The sequence below is a fragment of the Aphis gossypii genome, chromosome 2 (genome assembly GCF_020184175.1).
Source record: "Aphis gossypii isolate Hap1 chromosome 2, ASM2018417v2, whole genome shotgun sequence".
NCBI lineage: Eukaryota > Metazoa > Arthropoda > Insecta > Hemiptera > Aphididae > Aphis > Aphis gossypii.
Genome location: NC_065531.1, coordinates 9544553 through 9564965, shown reverse-complemented (window position 1 = coordinate 9564965; position 20413 = coordinate 9544553). Strand labels below are relative to the sequence as shown.

General features: G+C 38.0%; 2 protein-coding genes across 13 annotated transcripts in view; both read left to right on the top strand.

Moving 5' to 3' along the window:
• Window positions 1-20413, top strand: part of LOC114120346 (Fanconi anemia group J protein homolog) — a 273602-nt gene that overhangs the window by 132948 nt on the left and 120241 nt on the right. The gene's annotated exons all lie outside the window — the stretch shown is intronic.
• The window catches only part of LOC114126047 (optomotor-blind protein), a 49832-nt gene that overhangs the window by 26782 nt on the left and 2637 nt on the right, over window positions 1-20413 (top strand). For 5 of the 12 annotated variants that reach the window (XM_050201553.1, XM_050201561.1, XM_050201554.1 and 2 more), the window contains 5 exons: window positions 11851-11916; window positions 14719-14865; window positions 15003-15079; window positions 19645-19847; window positions 19931-20152. In XM_050201553.1, the coding sequence (XP_050057510.1) occupies window positions 11851-11916; window positions 14719-14865; window positions 15003-15079; window positions 19645-19847; window positions 19931-20152 (715 nt within the window). The remainder of the gene's footprint in view (window positions 1-11850; window positions 11917-14718; window positions 14866-15002; window positions 15080-19644; window positions 19848-19930; window positions 20153-20413) is intronic. The other 7 variants (XM_050201557.1, XM_050201563.1, XM_050201558.1 and 4 more) reach the window with 3 other exon arrangements.

Below are 20413 nucleotides of genomic sequence, written 5' to 3'. Positions count from 1 at the left end.
ATGGATGGAATTTTTATTTAGAAATAAAATAAATTGTAAATAACCAATGCACGAATTTCTGCTAATTTTATTTTCATACTGTTTTCGATATAAATACGCGATTTTTTACGATATATATACCTAATTAATTGATAGACAAAGTGTTTAATAATGCATGTGAAAGATTTATCAAAACAATTTCGATCGTCTATAAATTAAATATTACTTTATGATATTAATAATGATCGAGTTTGGTCACGCAGTTATTTGATGAATAAGCCACTTACTACTTAGTATTGTAATTAAACTACATAAAATATCCTGTTGTATATATTTACATCTGTTTCAAAGTTTCACTATATGATTAATATAAATACATTTCTGAAATTATATTTATTACTTATATGATGCTGATGTTAGCAGCAATCAATACACAGCGGGTATTCTGATCAGTCAGTAGTATATTTACAAGGGGGAGGATTTGGATGATATATATCCCCTCATATCTTAGTTTTTATCCTTAAATATTAATGCATGGTATTTTTAAGAAATTATATTTTATTTATAAATAAAAAACAATTATAATAAGTAGTAGGTACTCAGTTTCAAAACACAACAAGATCTTTTTTATACACTAAAAACGTTTCGTACCAGAATTGATCTAGTGTTTTTCTCTCCAATGACCCCCAACGAATTCAACCTTCTTGTACATCTATCATCTACCATGAGTTTCCCCTTAGTAAAAATTACGAACAAGTAACTGATATCGAAAACAACGACATTAAATAGTATTTTAATTAACTATAATAACAATGGTACTCGTAAAATATTAACTCGTAATACCTATATGATTATGTATATAAGGTATATTATATATATAGTATTATAGATTTCTGATGCCCGTGAGAACGATTTGCGAGCGGGCGAGAAGCGTGGCTACGATTTATTTATTTGTTCTGCATTTCTAAAATATAGGCGAAAAAAGGTGGGCGGGCGGGATCGCGCGACACCCTCGGACGCGAGTAAATATATATACCACTCGGCTGACGCCGACTTTGCGCAGTTGGCACAAACTTAGATCGGGGTGTGCGGCGGCGCGTTTCAGCTGCGCCTCTGGCAGTAGCGCCGCTACTATATAACATACGTGTCTACTACACACACACATATATATACATATAATAATATACCGTTTTCTCGGGGGCGTCGGCTTGTATATACACGCGGCGGCATCGATACATAGTGTCGTTAAGTGTTTCACAAGGGTTTCGGTGAGTGCGGGAAAACATTCCGGTCGTTGTTTTATTTCAGATTTTTTTTCCGTCCGTCCGGGGGGGTTGACACCAAATATTTGCTCGTTCGAAATACTTAAAAGGGTCGATTTAAGCGGCTGTCTATGTGTGTGTGTGTGTGTGTGTGTGTGTGAAAATCTGATGTCACTCTGTAGAGCGATGTTTGTATACCGTACGTCGTATATATTATGTATCGCGAGCGGCGCGATGGTTGCTGCTTGTGCGCTTCTCAGGTTAAAACAATTTATATATATTATTTCGTGTACGCACACGTATTATGTAGTATACATATATATGTGCGGAGATTCGACGTGATACGAGATTTTTATAGATGTTCAATTAACACGGGTTCCCGCTGAGAACCAGACTTTTTCTATTAATTAGGGTGCTGTCGCCAATAGTCATTAAACAGTGGCGGCGCACGAGGGTTTATATATATAATATATAATAATAATAATAATATAATATACGTGTGTATAACTGCCGCCAGACGGGTCCGGTTGAGTGCCTAGTCGCCACAGCGCCGCCGCCGCCGTCGTCGTCATCGTTGTCGTCGTCGTCGCCGTCGCCCGTCGCCTTCCGACACCTTTTTAAGACGATTCTTTTATATTTTATGTGTACGTGTGTGTTTCGTATAACGTTTTTATGTTTTAAAACAACCCCATCCACCCCTCCGCACACGTACTAATAGACAAGCGCTAAAATCTTCGATTTATGGGCCCCCGCCGACCGTGTGTAATACCCGTGTAAAAATGAAAAGATAAGACGCACTCACCGCCTCCGCCGCTGTAGATTTAAACTCTGATTCTTCTCTTTCGGCATTTATCGTAAACGTATTATTTTGTCGTACACGTCGATTTACTCGATGTGAATCACACCCCCGACAATGACTGAACAGCAGTTACAATAATAATAATACTATAATATGTATTCTAATGGTTATAGGTCGTATATTTTATTTTACCTTTATACCTGAAATATATATAGGTGTCACCTTGTATTTTATTTTCGTTTCGCCAGTCAAGTCTCCTCCTGTACTAGATCGAAAACCCGCGGTACCGTTCTAGTGCGAGCTTGTAACAACATTTTATAATCGTACATAATATTATATCGTATTCTATATTACAACGTGTCCTTTGATGTCTTCTTTGGTCAAAAGCGCGCTCGATTTCTGTTCATTCAAAGGAAATCAGCAGTCCTGTGATTATATATACTCGCGCGTTGTATATAATATATCAAATCGCGTCGGTGTATATTGTATAATAAAATATATAGTACTTGCCGCCTATACATGTGTTGTATATATACACATGACGTATTTGTATAATGATTTATTCTATTATATTATATCGGACGCGGATCGCCACGCAATTTCCTCAAAAAAAAAAATTCCTAACCTGTCGGACAAATGTTATTGTCACGTCCGACAAACGACGAGAAATAATAATGGAAAATATATGTACACACAAACACAATATAGTATATTGTAATATGGAGTAGTTTTTGTATTTTATATATAACAGTTGCGGTCGACCGAGATATACGTAGATGATAATATAATATTACCTATATACCCTTTGCGGCGGTGGCGGCGGCACACTTTGGTGGATGACCGTTTGACCGGAAAGTCGACACGTATAGTTTTCGGTGAGCGAAACATCACTGGCGACGGCGGTATCCTTTTTTCTCTTATCCTAAACGAATAACACATACACACACCTAGTCCCGTCGGTGGTAATAATGTGAATTATTGGGTCGTATGTACCTGACACCGCGCCGCCACTGCCGGTGGCGCCTGCCTGCGACTCAAGTGGGTATGTCACCTCCGCCGACGTCGTATATATGCTATATATTATGTACATTATTATATACCCTCTGCCGTGTACACACATCGTACTATGATAATGTCTAATATTATACTTAACACATATATTTAAAACGTTGCACAAATACACACATAGGTATACACTTATATATTATGTAAATAGTGTTTTGTCGTAACGGAAATTTGACGAGGCGCCTAAATTCGCGACGCCACTGCATGCTGCAGGAAGTCCGACGACGGTATCTGTACCGGATTTCTGGCGTCGTGCAGAATTTATTAAGTTTTAACGTGTAAACTAAACACTTCAACGTAACACTTGGAACACGTATGGTATGATGCATTTCAAGATTTCACTGCGTTTTATAATTTCGTTTATAATATTATATTCGGTGATATGCACCAAACGTGCTTGTAAATGACAATAATAATAAAAATATTTCCATTATAGTATTATGCTTGTTAGGCGCGGATTCAAAACATATTAATGGAGAAGGCAATCTTGGATTAAAGTTCAGCTTAATTCCAGTTTAAGCGTATAGTAAAAAAAAGTTACTATTTCTTGCATATTTTACTGCTGTTCACCGATATTAATTGGACTACAGTCGGCCTACAGTGTTACTAGGGTGGAAGCGATTCTTACTCGATATACTACTTGCGAAAACATGGCTATATTTCTGTGCCCATATTTTATGTATCGCTCGTACTACGAGCCTTGTAGTGTAGTAACGTTCGCGTATGCATTGAAAGAAAAGCGGCTAGACGATGCCAATACCAATACTATATCCATTGGCCATTCGTGTGTAACAAACTTGAATTATAGTAAGTAACGACGCGGAAACACGGGTTCTAGCGATTTCGTATTTATTTTAATTCGCTGCGTCTCACAGTTCTGTACCTACATTTATTTTTGTTGTACGTGCATATTTGTTCTCGCCGCGAGCATATATTCTTCCCACACACTTGTCAAGAATCAGTCCTGGACAATTTTTACAGAAATCGGCGACATTATAATTTATAATACTATAATAATATATGCTCTCGCACCAGCGGAAAACCAATACAACAGTGTGTGCGTAAATTGTTGTTATTATTATATATTATAGTACACTACGGCAAAACAGATGTAGGTTTAAGGAGGAAACTGGTTTTAAAATTACTAAAACCAACATTTTTATTAACTTACACATTATTATTTAATTTATGGAAATTGGTGTGCGTACATCGAAAATCTATGTCGATTATAAATAGGTGATGCATAATCGCTCGCCTACACACTATTTTGGAATTAATTGTTTTCATTAAAATTCTTCCACATTAAAAAAATGTTCGAATATCTAATGAGTTTTTTTTTTTTAGAAAAAAGTGTGTACGAAATATTTTTGATAAAACCTATTAACCTATAATTTAATATGTACATCAACGCATAAAAAAAATATGTTTTATAATAAAATCCTTAACCGAAACCAAGTGTATACATTTCGGTACACTTCTACGTCTTATAGAATTATAGAAGATGATATAATATATTTTTTAAATTATACTATTCTGTAGGTAGATAAATAGTGTTTGTGTACACAACACTCGAGTTTGTTCTATGAGAAACGAATACAATTAGTATACCTACCTTAAACGTCGTGTATAATTTTTGTTTTTCAACGAACGCGTTTTTGGAACATATTAAGTGTTTGAATGATCGTTCATCGGTACGTAGTATTATTATGTATTTAGCTTCGTTTATCTAACTACATAACCTATATAATTCCGAACACACATTATACATTCAATTTATAGAAGATATTTTGTGTTGAAATTCTCAACATACCGAGGAATTTACCGATTATTATAGATAACCCGGTGACGGCGTAAAAAAATCGAAATAAAAGAAGAAGTAGTGCATTGTGCGCCTATTAGTCGGTCGTAAAGAGAAGACCGTTATCGTCTACCCTACTCGAAAATCGTCCGCTTATAAACGGCATGTTTCGTTCGTGTAGGCAGTAACAATAACCCATATCTATAATACCGCCGATGATACTATATATATATATACCCGAACATATGCAGTGTGCCTACTATTATAATGAACGTATATATATATTTATATTATATATTGCGATGAGCTCCCGGTTTTCGCTCTACTGGATTTTCTTGCAGCGGGACGCCGACAATAGCTTGGCGGCTACCGAACGGGGCAGAGATGATCATATTGTGTGTGATCGTCGTCGTCGCGTTGTCGGCGGCGTCCGTCAAATGGGGAAAAAAATATAAATAATAATGAAAATGAAAAAAAAAAAGAGATAACATTTTTCGGGTAGGATTAATCGCGGGCCACCGGATTTCTGTAATCGACTCTCTTTCCACAGAGTACGCATAATATATAATGTACGCGCCTCGCGCACACACCCCCATGGGAATACAGGCGGTATATATAACACCGCACGCACACGATAGTAAATGTATAAAGTATAAAAACCCATCCCCGGTATATAATGTTATTAGACCACCGCACACATAAGTAACTGTTGCATGAAGACACGAGATCCCACTGGGAAATCAGTGTGCGTATTATATATATATATCCAACAGCCCTGGCCGAAAGAGAAAATGTACTCGCTTGTGGTGGCGGCGAGGGAGATTCAAAGTGCCGCGAATCACGAGACACCGCACAGCGTGTATAATATATATATCCATGTTACCTATGTGTGTATACGCATCGTTGTTTTGGGATAAGAAAATAGTAGATCGCGGAACGTCAAACATATTATAATTAGTTTAGGTAGGTAGGCGATTCGGACACATCCGATATGTGACTTACCTGCCATAAAATTGTTTTTAGTACCTAATTATAATTTATAATATGCGTAATGAGTATATTATATATATCAAATTTTGAATAAAAATCCATCATTTTTTAAAAACATTTTTTTATGCATTTTTTCCATTTAATTGCAAAGACAAGAATATGATTAGATCGTAATAATTGGTTAGGTTCCAATTTCTACTTCAGTTTGAATAAAATAGGTTTTTTGTTGGAAAATAATGAATACAAATCAAAAAGAAAATTTATGGCAGCCAATTTCAGCATTAGTCTTATTTAGTCACATTTGCGTTAGTTCCCACGATTCGTTATCTTACTTTTTTCATATTTGTATTGCGGATAGTGTGGGCTATCGATGTTTTGTATACACCCAATGTCTTCGGTTTTCTTTTCTCCGGTTGCCTTATACAGTGTAAAACGTCTATCTTGGCTGTCGTCGTCGTCTCTCCTTGTCATATTCCTACTTCCGGTCAGATTTATCTTTTTTTTCGGAGAACAACCGTCATGGCGTCATACAGAAACGGAAAAAACTACATCACATCGTTTATTATCTTTAGTATCGTAACACCAGTGCATAAACTACGCGTTTTCCAGCGTTTATTATTAGAGTGTGATACGCCACCACCAACGGTGGGGGTAATACTACGCGCAAGCCGGGACGCCCAAAGGGGGATTATCCCGGCCACACCCTCCGTCGTCGAATGGTCATTCGCGGGCGTTTTAAAAGCGTGTTCGTTTTCACACCACCTAGTCGCATTTATGTGGCTAGGGTTCGTGCAATGCCCTCCCCGAGATTAAAAAAAAATAAAATGTACACTTCGCGTGAACCTATAACCTGTGTATATATATAATTGAATGATGTACCTATATTATGTAATAATGTAGACGCGCGATTTTTTTACACGAGCGATAAAAACATCTGCAGGATCACATTACTGTTTCCATCACTTATGTCATCGTTTTCTCGTTATAATGCTGATCAAAACGAATGTGGTATAGTGTTTGGTATCGATTCACGTAAAATGCGAACTAGGTTAAGTGTACTTTTAGGTTCATGTCTATTCGATGAAAATTAACAACACGCGGTATTATTTATTATCAGTATCGATCGACTTTGAAGAAAAAACGTCACACGCACAACTGTCATCATATATTATTACTATTTTGTCGTCGACCGTGCACTCAGTGTAGTGCAGTTGTAATATATATATATATGCATATACTATACGATAAAGAACCGGGTGCGCGTGGTATTCGATGGCCGCGGTGATAGCCCAGAGTCGTCCTTTTGTCGGCGTCTCGTCCGTCCGTCTTGCACCACCACTACCACAGTTGGACGAAAATTCGTTACTAAAAATATTTCCGGATCATATTGACGTGTATCATTCCACGCTAGGTAGGAGAAATAAAACTATAACAAAAAAAAAACACGGACTTGGACAAAAATGAAGAATGTGTGTATATTTATTTCCAAAATAAAAAAAACACACACAAACAAACGACGAACTCGCTGGAAAATAAAACAACAGCTAGAAACGGTCGTAAAATCGTCATAGGTTTATTATATATTATTATATATATCTAGGGGCCAACAATGAAGAATTTCAGGTTAATTGTCCACGGCTACCATAATATAATAAAAATACGAGGCGTATTCTGGTTAATTAAAAAAAAAAAAAAAAAAAAACCAGGAAAAACCGGAATATTGCCGTTTCTACTGCTGCCATATAGGCGAAGGACTCATTCACACCGAATGATTTTTTGCGTCGGATAAAAATATTGTCGTCGGTGCCGTTGGCTCTATATATTGCATGCAGCAGCAGCCATCGGCCGCGCCAGAGATAGACATCTACGCGTGCGAGTGTCGTCTGTCCCAGTGTGTGCCGTGTGCGGGTAAAAATGTTAATGCGCTGAAATTAAAATAAACGAATAATAAAAATAAATCGTCTGTCCGTCTCGCAGAACGAGATCTGTTTTTACCCCCATTGTATTTAAATGAAGACCTCGTCGGTTGCGTTTTAACGGAATAAAATTGATTTTTTCCCCTCGGCGTAACGAAACGAACGTATATATTATATGTATTATATTATAGAAACGACAGAAAAAAAAAAAAAATAAATAAATGATTCGAAAACACACGTCAACCCATCTGTACCTGTACGCCACGCATATTATAATATACAACAAACGCGTACTCGTTGTGGTGCGTAGACGGCGGCGGCGGCGGAGACGTAGAAAATATCGTGGCGCCCGATGACGGGACCACGACGGCGGCGCGACTGGCGAACCGTCGTCGGCCGAGGAGGAGTGCGAGGTCGGGGCGGGAAGGGGTTAAAAAAATACAATAAATAAATCTCGAGTGAACCGGACCGAGTCGGACTCGCGATGTTGTTTTGGTCGGTCGGTGCAGCGAGTTGCACACACAAGCGCGCACTAATTGAATGGTGCACAACGGCAAAACGACTGCGGGGCGATACTACACACGTCCAATTATTATTACACGTACGTGCGTCGTTAATTCTTTTGGCGCCTCGACGCGCGCCCGGACGACGATAATATGATAATAACGATAATAATATGTAGAAAAGGTGTATCACGTCCGTCTCTCCGCGCTAGGTCCGAACGGCGGCGGTACTTATACACATATATAGTATATAATATATTATTACGTTTATAATATTTAATATTTAGGTACTTACACCTATTGCTTTGCGCGCGTATACCGCGGTCACCGTCGTGGTGTATTCGTCGTTTTACGACGCCGCCGCCGCCAATTATGCGCGACCACGACTGCGATGTCGACGACGACATACGAATATATAATATTGTATTCCTCTAACATTATAACGAGCGCCGAAAACGAGCCGCGAGAGACGTGTTTCTCACGGACGACTAAATAATAATAATAATAATAATAATAATGGTAATACGAAAACGAGCGTAAAAAATAGCGTCGTAGTGGTGCCGAGTAGGTTACGTAGCTATTATTGTGTGTATAAATCGCGTCGGTACAATACTATTATCATATTTATTCACCGTAGTAAAACGTATACATTTTTTTTTTCGTATACAATGTCCGTCGACAACTCGCCGCGGTATATGACATCAAAATATACGGACACGACGTCGGAATCCTACGGTGCAGATCGCGGACGGCGGAAACCCGCGACGTCAAATAATCACGCACGACGAACGGGTATGATATCGTAACACGTTCGTAACGATATTTTGGGCGAAGGACTCGTCGTTTAACGGGCGGCGGAAAACGTTTTCCGTGTTACCGGAATATTATTCAAATTAATATAACGACCGAAACGTGTACACGTGTTATACTCGCCGGTACACACGCTGGCGCGGCTACTGGCGCTGCACCCGGTCTCCTCATGGGCGCGCGATGTCGTCGGCCGATAGTTGTACGTACGTGCAGTGTATCGCGTTGTTTATCTCTCTCGATCTCCTCTCCGCGTTCAAGTCTCTCTCTCTCCCGCTCTCGCCGCCGTCTCCTGGTTCAGCGCTCTGACGACTTGTCGCTCGTGTTTTTTACCAGAGTTTATTTTTTTTTCTTATATATATTTTTTTTTTTTTTAGTGTATACACATTATTATTATTATTATCGTATTTTGGGGAAACGACCGCGGGGGAAGAGTGGTGTGGCTCGCGGTGTACGACGTCCCGTCGTCTTCGTGCATCGTCCCGAACCGGACCCGCGCGCGCGTTAATAACAATAAAACGAAACGAGGCCTCGTGTGCACGCCAACACACGCGCACGACAGAGATAAAGGCCACCCGAACGATATTTATGCGGCCAATAAATAACGCCAGTGTTAATGGACACACGGAACCCTCTTATTGTTTTTTAGTACTCTCGCTTATAATATATAATATTTGTATGTGTGTGTTACGACGACGACGCAGCTCGGCTACCTCAGCAGTAGGTGTCATTAGTCGTGTGATAACAACCGGGCGGCGGCGTTGTTGTTCTTTCGTCCGAGGTGCGGCCCCTTAATGTTCACACGCATATATTTACCCGGTCGCCGTCGTCGTCTCGGTCGTTTTCTTTTCGTATACACGTTATTTTATTTTGTTTTTATAATTGGGATCGGTCCTTTTGTTTTTCGTCCTTCGCACCGCCGCCAGTGTCTCTTAAAAAACCTGCACGTGTAGTAGGTATATAGTAAATTCTCGCCCCCCCCCCCCCCTTCTTCTTCGGGCCCTAAAATAAAGAGCACGTCATATAACATTAATGATAATAATATAATACGACGATATCTATTCCGCTTGCGACGTCTTCGCCGCCGCGCGAAATCTATTCACGTGTTCGTTCTTTTCGTATTCCGTCGTCGTATACTTATATATAACGCATATAATAATACGAATCGCGTATATAATATAATATGGGCGTACAATATCATTATTATATGCGTGTACTTACATGTATATATATATTATATATAATGTTATGTTATGTTCTGCCGCAATAATATTGCACACATAAGTACGTGATGTCATACCCTGCGGGGGAAGGGGACACTATACGCGAGACGTGTCTTGTCCGAGTGTCGGGGCTGAAAACGAATGCGGACACTCGTGCAATCGGTCGTGTATTCTTATTTATAATATATATATAGCAGTGGTATGGAAGTATACGGTGACGGCAACGATGACGACGACGACGACGACAGCACACTAATCAGACGACGTCTGCCGCCGTCGCCGTAATAATGTATATATATATACATTGTTGCGTTACACGACGGACAACGGTCAAACGCAGAGACAAAACGATGAGAAACCGACGGCGGCGGATTACGTGCGTTGGGTGTGAAAGTACGCCAACCGTCACCGCCGCCCCGCGCTAATACCACGAAATAGATATTAAATACCCCATACACGGCCCCATCGCGCGTCAACCGCCACAAGACGAAATGAAAATAAAAAAAAACTATCAAACTGTTTTCGGATAATATATTATATTTTTTGATTTAGTTGCGTGTGTCGCGATATTATAATGAAGTCTGTCGTTTTCGGCTTTCCCTCTATCCTCTCCAGTACATCTATGTGTAATGCGCGCACGAAAGATCAATGGCGATAAAGGTTAAAATTAAAATTTTTTTTTCCCGAAAAAAGCATTTTATAATATTGCATGAATAAAAATGTGTTGTATTTGGTGTAATAACATTATTATAGAAAATTTTGTAAAGATTTTGATCCACAGTTGTCGAAAATTGGTAAAAGTGTCATTTGAAGATTAAGATGGAATAATAATTGGTTCAACGCCGTATTATAGAGAATCCTTAACCTATGTCCTCTTCTAAAAATAATATCATGCATTAGTTCCATAGCTTTTTAATATTTATTTTCAAAAGTAGCGTTTGTGTACAATAAAAGGTCAGTTAATACCTTTTTCGCTGATTCTTTTATATAATATTATATAGAATTGCACTCAACGTTCGAACTTGTGTATAGATTTTTATCGATTGGGATAATTACGCATGACGTAGTAGGTATTTGTTTTTATTGTTGTTATTGGTATAGCTGTATCTGATATTTTTTTTTTAATCAAAATTCGTGAGCACCTACTCGTAGAGCAAATAATAATAATACATCATAACATGCAAATCGGATTTCTCGAGCGCTCTAGCGAGGTCAGAAAAACGAAAAGTTAATGTCTTATAGTAGTTTGTATTGAGACTAAATATAATTTGTTAAATATTCGTAGATACGTGACTGTGGTTAGAAAACTGACTGTTGCACAATCGAATCCTCGCGTTTCATACATCGTTTCTTTACTTAAATTGATAAAAATAATATTTATCCATATTTTCACCCCCTGTCACAATAATATAATTATACTACCATCACACACATGCCACAAACAGAAAAAAACACCAATAATTTATACCAAAATGATTATATTGCTTGAATCCGTTATTGTTTATTAGGGTTTAAATCAGTTTTCGCTACAGACCATAAACAGACCTATCAACCGTTTCCACAGATTTCCAGAGGTACGTAAAATATTACACTACACCAATATAGTAATAATAATATATAATATTTCTCTCGAGTATCTTATAATATATTTAGTGCAATATAAAACAAGCATAAAATGCGGAACGAGTTTATCGTTGTCTCTTTCCGTCACTCTTTCTCTATCTATCAGCTATCTACCTATCTCTAACTATCTCTTTCTATCGCTCTATAACTCTCTCTCTCTCTCCGATCTCGCGTGGTTAAAATACAGCAGTTAGTTTACACACACACACACACACACACACACACACACACCACTACACACACGCTTGTGCGCTCGCGCATATGTATACACATGATATTATTATCTTTTTGTTTTAACGAGATAAATGCCTCGGGGGCCACTGTTGGGTCCATAGCGGGGAGGTGGGTGGCGGACCCGAGTGATTAGGCGAGCGCCGCCGCTGCAGCCGTGAGAGATTCGTGAGAACGTGCCGGACGCGGCGGAGGTCTTGTTGAATGAAAAACACGATGCGGCGGCGGCGGTGGCGCCAAATGATGTCTGTCCGCGTGCGCGTCCGATTTGAATATAATAAACGCGACGACGGCCGAGAGACGATTGTCGTCGGCCATATCAATTATTTTATATTAAATAGGTATATTATAAACATAATATATTGTATATATTATAATATTATATTATTATACTGCTATCGTCCGTGTCCCGCTCATCCGTTGGTATAATATATTATACTATATACCTACATTTACTTACTTGACTGTTGCGACCTGTACGTTTTGCTGTTTTTATTATACACGGTCTTAGGTTTTTTTTTCGCCTCCTCTGTACACCAGCTATTATACGAGCCATATAACATGGCGCGTAACGTATCGTCGTCGTCGTATACGGGTTGGGTTTCGCACGACTGTCTATACGGAATAATATTACCTCACGGAAACAATGCGACGAGAGGGGTTTTCTTTTGTTCGGGTCTTATTCCTTGTTTGTAGGTATAAGTAAATAATATATTATTATATTATATAACTACTCTTACGATTTCCGGAGACCTATTTCTGCTGTTTTATACTTTTTGATGCGCTGTTAAGGGACCGATTTTATTTCGTTAATTTTGGTTTCCTTTCACCGTGTGACACTAGGGCGCCCGGATGGATACGGAAACGAGAGATACTTTTAAATTGCACGTACATATATTTTCTCGGGCCCGCGCGAAAGCTCAACTTGCTGTCCCGGTTTAGGAACACTGCAGCGTGGCAGGGGAGGCGAGAGGAGTTAACGGATATCATGTGTCTCCGGTCAAACGGAACGCACATACAAGGATAATTGGACACGACCGGCGTCTAGTCCTTTTACACACATACACTGTGGTCAGGCAGAGAGACGTAGAGATGAAAGAGAGAGAGAGAGTGAATAGACCGTCACGACCAGTTCCCTTCCACCTTCCACTAGCGCGTATGTCGTTCGATTTGTTCAATTCCACCGTATAGTCCTTTTCCCGAGACTTGTCCTCCCCGTCTGTCTTTACACACATACACACACACACACGACGCGCGTGTTTACACGTATATTTTATATCGTTAGATCTCCTCTCTTCTCCGGTCCGGCCACCGCCAGCACGACCCGTATGCGCGCACACACACGGAGCCGGCGTCTTTTGTGGCGCCGCCGTCGCCACCAACGTCCGATGGTGGTGTGTTCGTATAATATTAATACATGCTCGTATATAATAAAAAAAGCGGAATGGCGCGAAAAACGACACACGTGTGACCCTGAATTTAAAAAAAATTGTGTTTTTCGATTCTACCGTGTATTCGGAGGTTATATTACAAAGATAGTATAACTGCGCGTTTATACATTATTTTATCGTTGTTAATATTTGGCGTGGGAGATCACTTATACATGCCGCTGTGGTAGATCGCAATCGGAAAACTGTTATTGATTTCCGACCTTATATATTATACCTGCAGTTTTATAAATATATTACCCATACATAATATTACCTTAACGTTCGTGTTTATAGGCTTTCTGGTATAATAATATATGTGCTACGGATATACCTGTGTCGTATATTATACAGCCATCGTCGGCTGGTCGACAAAACTAATTCGTATGCATTGGAAACCCGTAATTAGGCTTATAAAATAATATGATACTAACGGGTAATTATTTTTATTCGTTTAACATTTAATTTTCGGTTATATTTAATCGTTTCATATATTATACTTGTCACGAATATATATTAATACATGACACTATTTGAATAAAAGCTAAAAATAATAATAACGCCAACGGTTGTTAATTATTTAAAAATCGTAATTCGAAAATTAATTATACAATGATACTATTAATAATAGTTTGTACTTTGCGCAAGGGAATTTTTATATGTTTTTTGTTTTGTTTCTTTTTACGTTATTTAATTAGGACTTGTTAGTTACTGTATACATAGAACTACAAATACAGCCGAATCGTGTCACTCCGGTCACTGTGTATAATGTATATAATGTATATATTTTAGTAAAACAATGCTGTAGTGACCTATATATATTATGCATTGTATGTATTGTCGTAACAACCGTTTTTCGGGGTGAAAAAAAATTCGCCGGATGTGTCGTTCCGCATTTTGTTAATGTGTCGTGTTCGTATTATACGAGGGTTTTTAATAATTCAAACAGCCTTTTATCGCCGGCCAATCGGCACCTGTGTCCCAACACATCAGGTGCCTTGCACGTATATATCAACCGGCCCCTTCGCGTTCACCTCGTGTCGCTCGTTTCAAAAATAATAAATTATCTATATTGGATCTTTTTTCTCTTTCTAGACCATATTGAACTCGATGCACAAATACCAGCCTCGTTTCCATCTAGTCAGAGCCAACGACATCATCAAGTTACCGTACTCAACTTTCCGTACTTACGTGTTCAAGGAAACCGAGTTTATCGCTGTTACGGCATATCAAAATGAAAAGGTAATGACTAATTTTTCATGGTATATTAATTTGCGTATAATATCTGAGTAATTAATTGACATTGATAACTTAAATCGTAATAAAGATGCACGTTCAACGTTATATATAGACACTACACGTGTTTTTTCTACTTTTAGATAACTCAGTTGAAAATTGACAACAACCCATTCGCCAAAGGGTTCCGAGATACTGGTGCTGGTAAACGAGAAAAAAAGTGAGTACAAATATTATTGTTTATTAGTTATTACATACATTTAGAATTATTGGGACACTATGCATATTGCATACGGTGTAGTACATAAGCTATCTGGTTACATATATAATAATACTATGGACATAATAATGAATTTTTATTTTATAAAATGCGTTGTAGATGACAAAATATACGTATTTTTATTATCATTAGTGTTTTGAAAACCAAAACTGTTTCTCTTTTGTTCGTCGTCGAAATTACCTTCAATTGATATTTATGACGAGCGCACACGTTCACTATAATATTATTATGCACATACATACACAAATCGTGAAAACGATCGTCCGATAAAAACACAAAAAACAACGTGTACAGAACGATACAATTTACATTTTTATTTTTTTACCGGTCGGAAGTGCGATTATTGTTATAATACTTAAACACAAACACAAATATATTTTTACGCGATACGATTTCGTTCTGTCACGTCGCGTGTGTGCAATAATGAACCCGCCGCTTAATAGTTTTTTTCAAAGTGTGACGCTCGCAATCAAGATGATTGATCAGCAGGTACCTATATAATATATATGATATTATATAAATAATAATACATAATATGTGAACACATATTATTATATTATTATCAGTTGATTTCTATGCGGAGACCGTCGCGTGATTATTGCCGCTTGTCCGCGTACAACACAATTCTTCGCTTATTATAATATTATGTTACACTATAATAATAATATAATATGTAGTATAATGTAGTTAATTCCAAACACGTATAAAAAATTTAAAAAACGCAATGAAAAAAAAATATTGAAAACCACAAAAGTTTATACAAGCACACACAATATACTCTTAAAATAACAGTACTGCGAAGGCTTCAAAAACGATATTATATTATTATCGTTGTATATTAGTCGTTTATCGATTTTTTCCTGACAATTGTCGCCGCCGTCCACCCTTTTATTCAGTAGTTAGTTTAGTATTAGTCGGTCTGTTTGGTTTAGCTTATATATATACAATTCGACTTAATGATATGCGAGGCGTCGTCGTCACAGGATAAAGGTCAAAGTGAGTGAGACTGTTTCGGGCGCGCGTTGCACGAATTACTATACGGACGGTGCGTTTGTATTTTTTTTTTATATTATGTATAGTTTAGCCTTTATGTTAGTTAGGTATAAAGAGGCGAGAGGGCGAACGGATAGTTCATAGTGGGAAAGGGGAGGGTTGAAAGGAAAGGACGAAAAGAAATATATATATACTCACACGCGCGCGTGTACACTAAAAAAAGAGAGGAGATCCCACTAATGACACCGCAAAGGTCGCGAGCGTATATAGAGTCGTCTCGAAATGCCTTTTAATTTAAAAAGTCGACGCCCACCAGATATATCTAATAATAATGCGACGGCTATTATCATGGGTTGGGGAGGGAGGTGAGGGGTGCTGTTCGCGGCCCATTTAATTCCGTGAAAAAGACTACGAATACTATACTGACGCCGCGTTTGAAATCCCCAGTTGGTAAGTTGAATGAGTGGTGTGGGGTGGGTGTGGGCTTTGGTAAAAAAAAAAAAAATAACCGCATAACTCGAAACATTTTAAACGTTCCCCGGGGATATTACTACGGTGGCCCGCGTATAATTTTGCTGTGACCCTCCGCCAACATTTTAATTGTATACTTGGCCGCCGTGCCGTGACCCGCACACGAGCTCTATCGTTTACACTAAAGACCGGGTTACGTTTAAACGACTACGTAAAAAATGTAAATAACATTTTGTGAACTTTTCACCGTAAACGTTCATTTTTCGCAAGTTCTTAATTACGCATTTCAAAAAAATATTATTAAAACGCCTATTCTACAATCTCAAAACGTAGTATATATCAGTCGCATCGTCCGCGCCTATTTCACCAGCGTGATTTACTGTTTGGCCTTGATTTTCGGGTTCATATAAATGTATTATAGCATAACAGTAAGATTCAATAGAAACAGATACTTACGCATCGTGTAACCGTATAGCACTAATAAAGATGTATGATATATTTCAGAGTAGCAAATTGTAAGTTGACCAAAAGGACAATGGTTAGGTTATGGTGGCACAATTATAGTCTGCTGCGGATGATTTTAGTCTTATAATAGGTATTAACTAGGACTAGGTAGCCCTAACATTTACTCCACTTCCCCTGAAAGCATTTCCCCTACGCAAATGGCTTCATCGCCGTTTTTCGCGCACTGTTAAACTCCGATAGCCGATTGGCAAGCAATCGCCCCAGCTCGGAACGTTCTTTCAGGTCGGGTCAAGCCCGGTTTTGCGTGCGGTATTATAAATACATTTAAGCGCACACGTATTCACATTATCACGGGTATACTTAAATATACATACATATAGACTGTCTCGTTTAATTCGTTCGACGTCCGGGACATGACGTGCACGCGCACCCGACTCCGTAACTATTAACTATATTAGGTATATCGTGTTGTCGTCGTCGTCGTCGTCGTTGTTCTACACACCTCGACCGGTACATATTATTATTATTATTATTAAAAGAAGCGCTCGCGCGCGTGTGTGCAGTAATGGGTATAAACGGCGCATAGCAACAGCGACTTTGCAGCAGGTATATAGCAGAGACGGTATACGTGTGCGTACTCTCTCGTATAAAATATAATAATAATGCATGTACGTAGCAAGTAGTAGTAGTAGTAATAGGTTAGGTGCCGAGGAGGCGGCTGACAGAAATATTGTAATAATAAATTACCTCCGCCGCCGCCGGCAGAGCCACTCGGTTTGTTTGTTTTTTGTTCGGGCGGCTGCTGGTGCGCCGTTGCTGATATCCATTGATAAAAAAAAAATATTAATCTTTTCGTTTTTTTTTCTTTAATATTCGTCGTTTTTTCGCGTCCGTTTAAGTACTTCACGCTCGATTAGTATAAAAATAATAATGTAGTATTACTTAATTAATATAATACTTATGTAGTGTATCGTGTTAGTATAAAATATTTTCGTTAAAAACAGTTTTAATTAAGCAATCTTAATTGCGTTTCCTAAATCGTTTATATTATATACCTACTCATAATATTAAGTTATGATATTTTAAATGTTCAATCTACCGCTACCATTGCTATCGGCGATAAAACATGCTAATAATATTTTACTTTACCACGTTCAAAATAAATATCCATAAATCCGTGTTCCGAATTCTACAAAACAAACAATATTAATAATTATTATAATAATTACCGTGCAATGCGTTTTGTTGTAGTGTATAATATTTTTTCACTCGCCGGAACCTACACGAATGTTATTATATTTTGTCTAACACCTAAAATAATCGACACGGCCTTGTACTTTTTTCAATCCCGGTCAGAATATTATAATCATAAAATAAATCAAAACGCGTATCAAGCGGACTTTCAAAAATAATATTTTTTTATTTTTAAGTAGGACTATATGAACAAAGCAATAACAAAATAACTACATACACAAATACGGCTTCCTCATCGTGTATTTTATTCTGCTACTCTGGCGTTTGCTGATGTTGGCTCATACAAGCCATTAGTCAATACCTAAGGAAAAATTGTACTAATAAAATTGACTTCACGACGACTACCATTGTAATCTTATCATCGTCTAAAGGGAGAGGGGTTTAGTGTAAACTGTTTTTCTTGACACTTATTTACAGCAGTGTACCAGTTTAAGCATAATGATATTATTATAATATGGTATTTCATTTGTATAGTTTTCTCTAATAAGTAATAACTTTTTTCCCTTCGTTTTTTATAATATACTTTCCTACATGTGTATTATTTCAATAATTCGTAAGTTTATTTTACCGTTCCGAATTTGGGTGGTTTATTACATTATGGACTTTTTTACAAATAATAATTGAAATCGTCTGTAATATTAATAATATCATTTATAGCTGGCGCCAGGCAAGACGGCGGAATTCCATATACGGACCCATGAAACGATTATTATTTTTGTAGTGCCCAACCGTAATCAAGTGTCAATCCGAATCCATTAGCGAACCTACATGGTGTTGTTTTATATTTCTGGACGAAAATGGTATAAAAACTATCATCGTCGTCATCGCTGCTGCCGAGACTGGCTGATTTCGTGTTTTTGATTTCCTTTTCACGCGTTTCCTTATTACTGTGGAAAAAAAACTATAATAATAATACTGTAAACACAAACGAGATAATGCGATTTGTCGTTACTTGTATGGTTTTAACACGACAGACAAGTACGTTGCTCAGCTGTGTAATGAGTTTCAGTCGAGTTTAGTAGGTATATACTTATATATTATTACTGAGCAGATAAATCTTATTTTTTTCTCTCGCGAATAGCGGTATTACCGAAAACTGCAGTATTGCGCTACTTCCAAGTACTGATAAAATAAATAACTAAGTTAAAAAAAATATCGATTACTCGTGATCGTTCGCGTGAGATGAGAAACAAATTTTTACCACGTGGTCTTTCGATAGTATACTCGTATTATTATATATGTACGAATAGATATGGTAAAGTCTTACAGTCATCGCGAAAAGATTTTTGCTAGCTTATTTTTGTTTTTCTGTCAATCTGCAGATGTGTACAACGTAATGGTGTTTTCAGGCAAGCAATGTTGACGGCGCAACGACACGGTGGCCAAACAGTTCAAAACCAGGACGAAAAGCCCTCAGGTTCAGATCACGAAGATGACAAACCACTGGATGTTGTCGGTGGAGGAGATCCCGACTCACCAATTTCTGCCCACCATCACCATCATCACCATCAACCTCACCAACCTGGTAAGTCTAAATCACTAAAAAAGAGATTTTAATTTTAATTGTACTAAAACGAGCATTTTTAAAAAAAAATTTTTATTCTATAGGTTCATGGTTCTCAGGATTGGCTGATGGTAGTCTGCTCTTAGAGGACGCCATGAGGAGACGCTTGGCAGGTCACCCAGCCCTTCATCACGCAGCGTTCCTGCAACACCATCACCAACAAACTCATCAGCAAGAAATTGACAGTGAACAAGAAAGTAGTTGTTCCGAATCGGGCCGGGATAGAATGAACTCACCGTCCGACAAGGAGTCGGCTGGTCCTTCTGGTAAGAGACACTGTCATTTAATTATTTTACTAGACTATTTGATTGCATCCAAAATTGCACACGTCTTATAATTTCGACTCCAAAAAGATCGATGTATAAAAATCATAAAATTACAGATTCATTGCCCCAAACAATTTTTAATCTATAGACGTATTATGAACGTCAAAAACTTTTATTCAGTTACAAACAAATTTTTAAATTCTAATATTCTTAAGATTACTACCCAAAATGACTTATATATACCTATATGTTACGGACAAA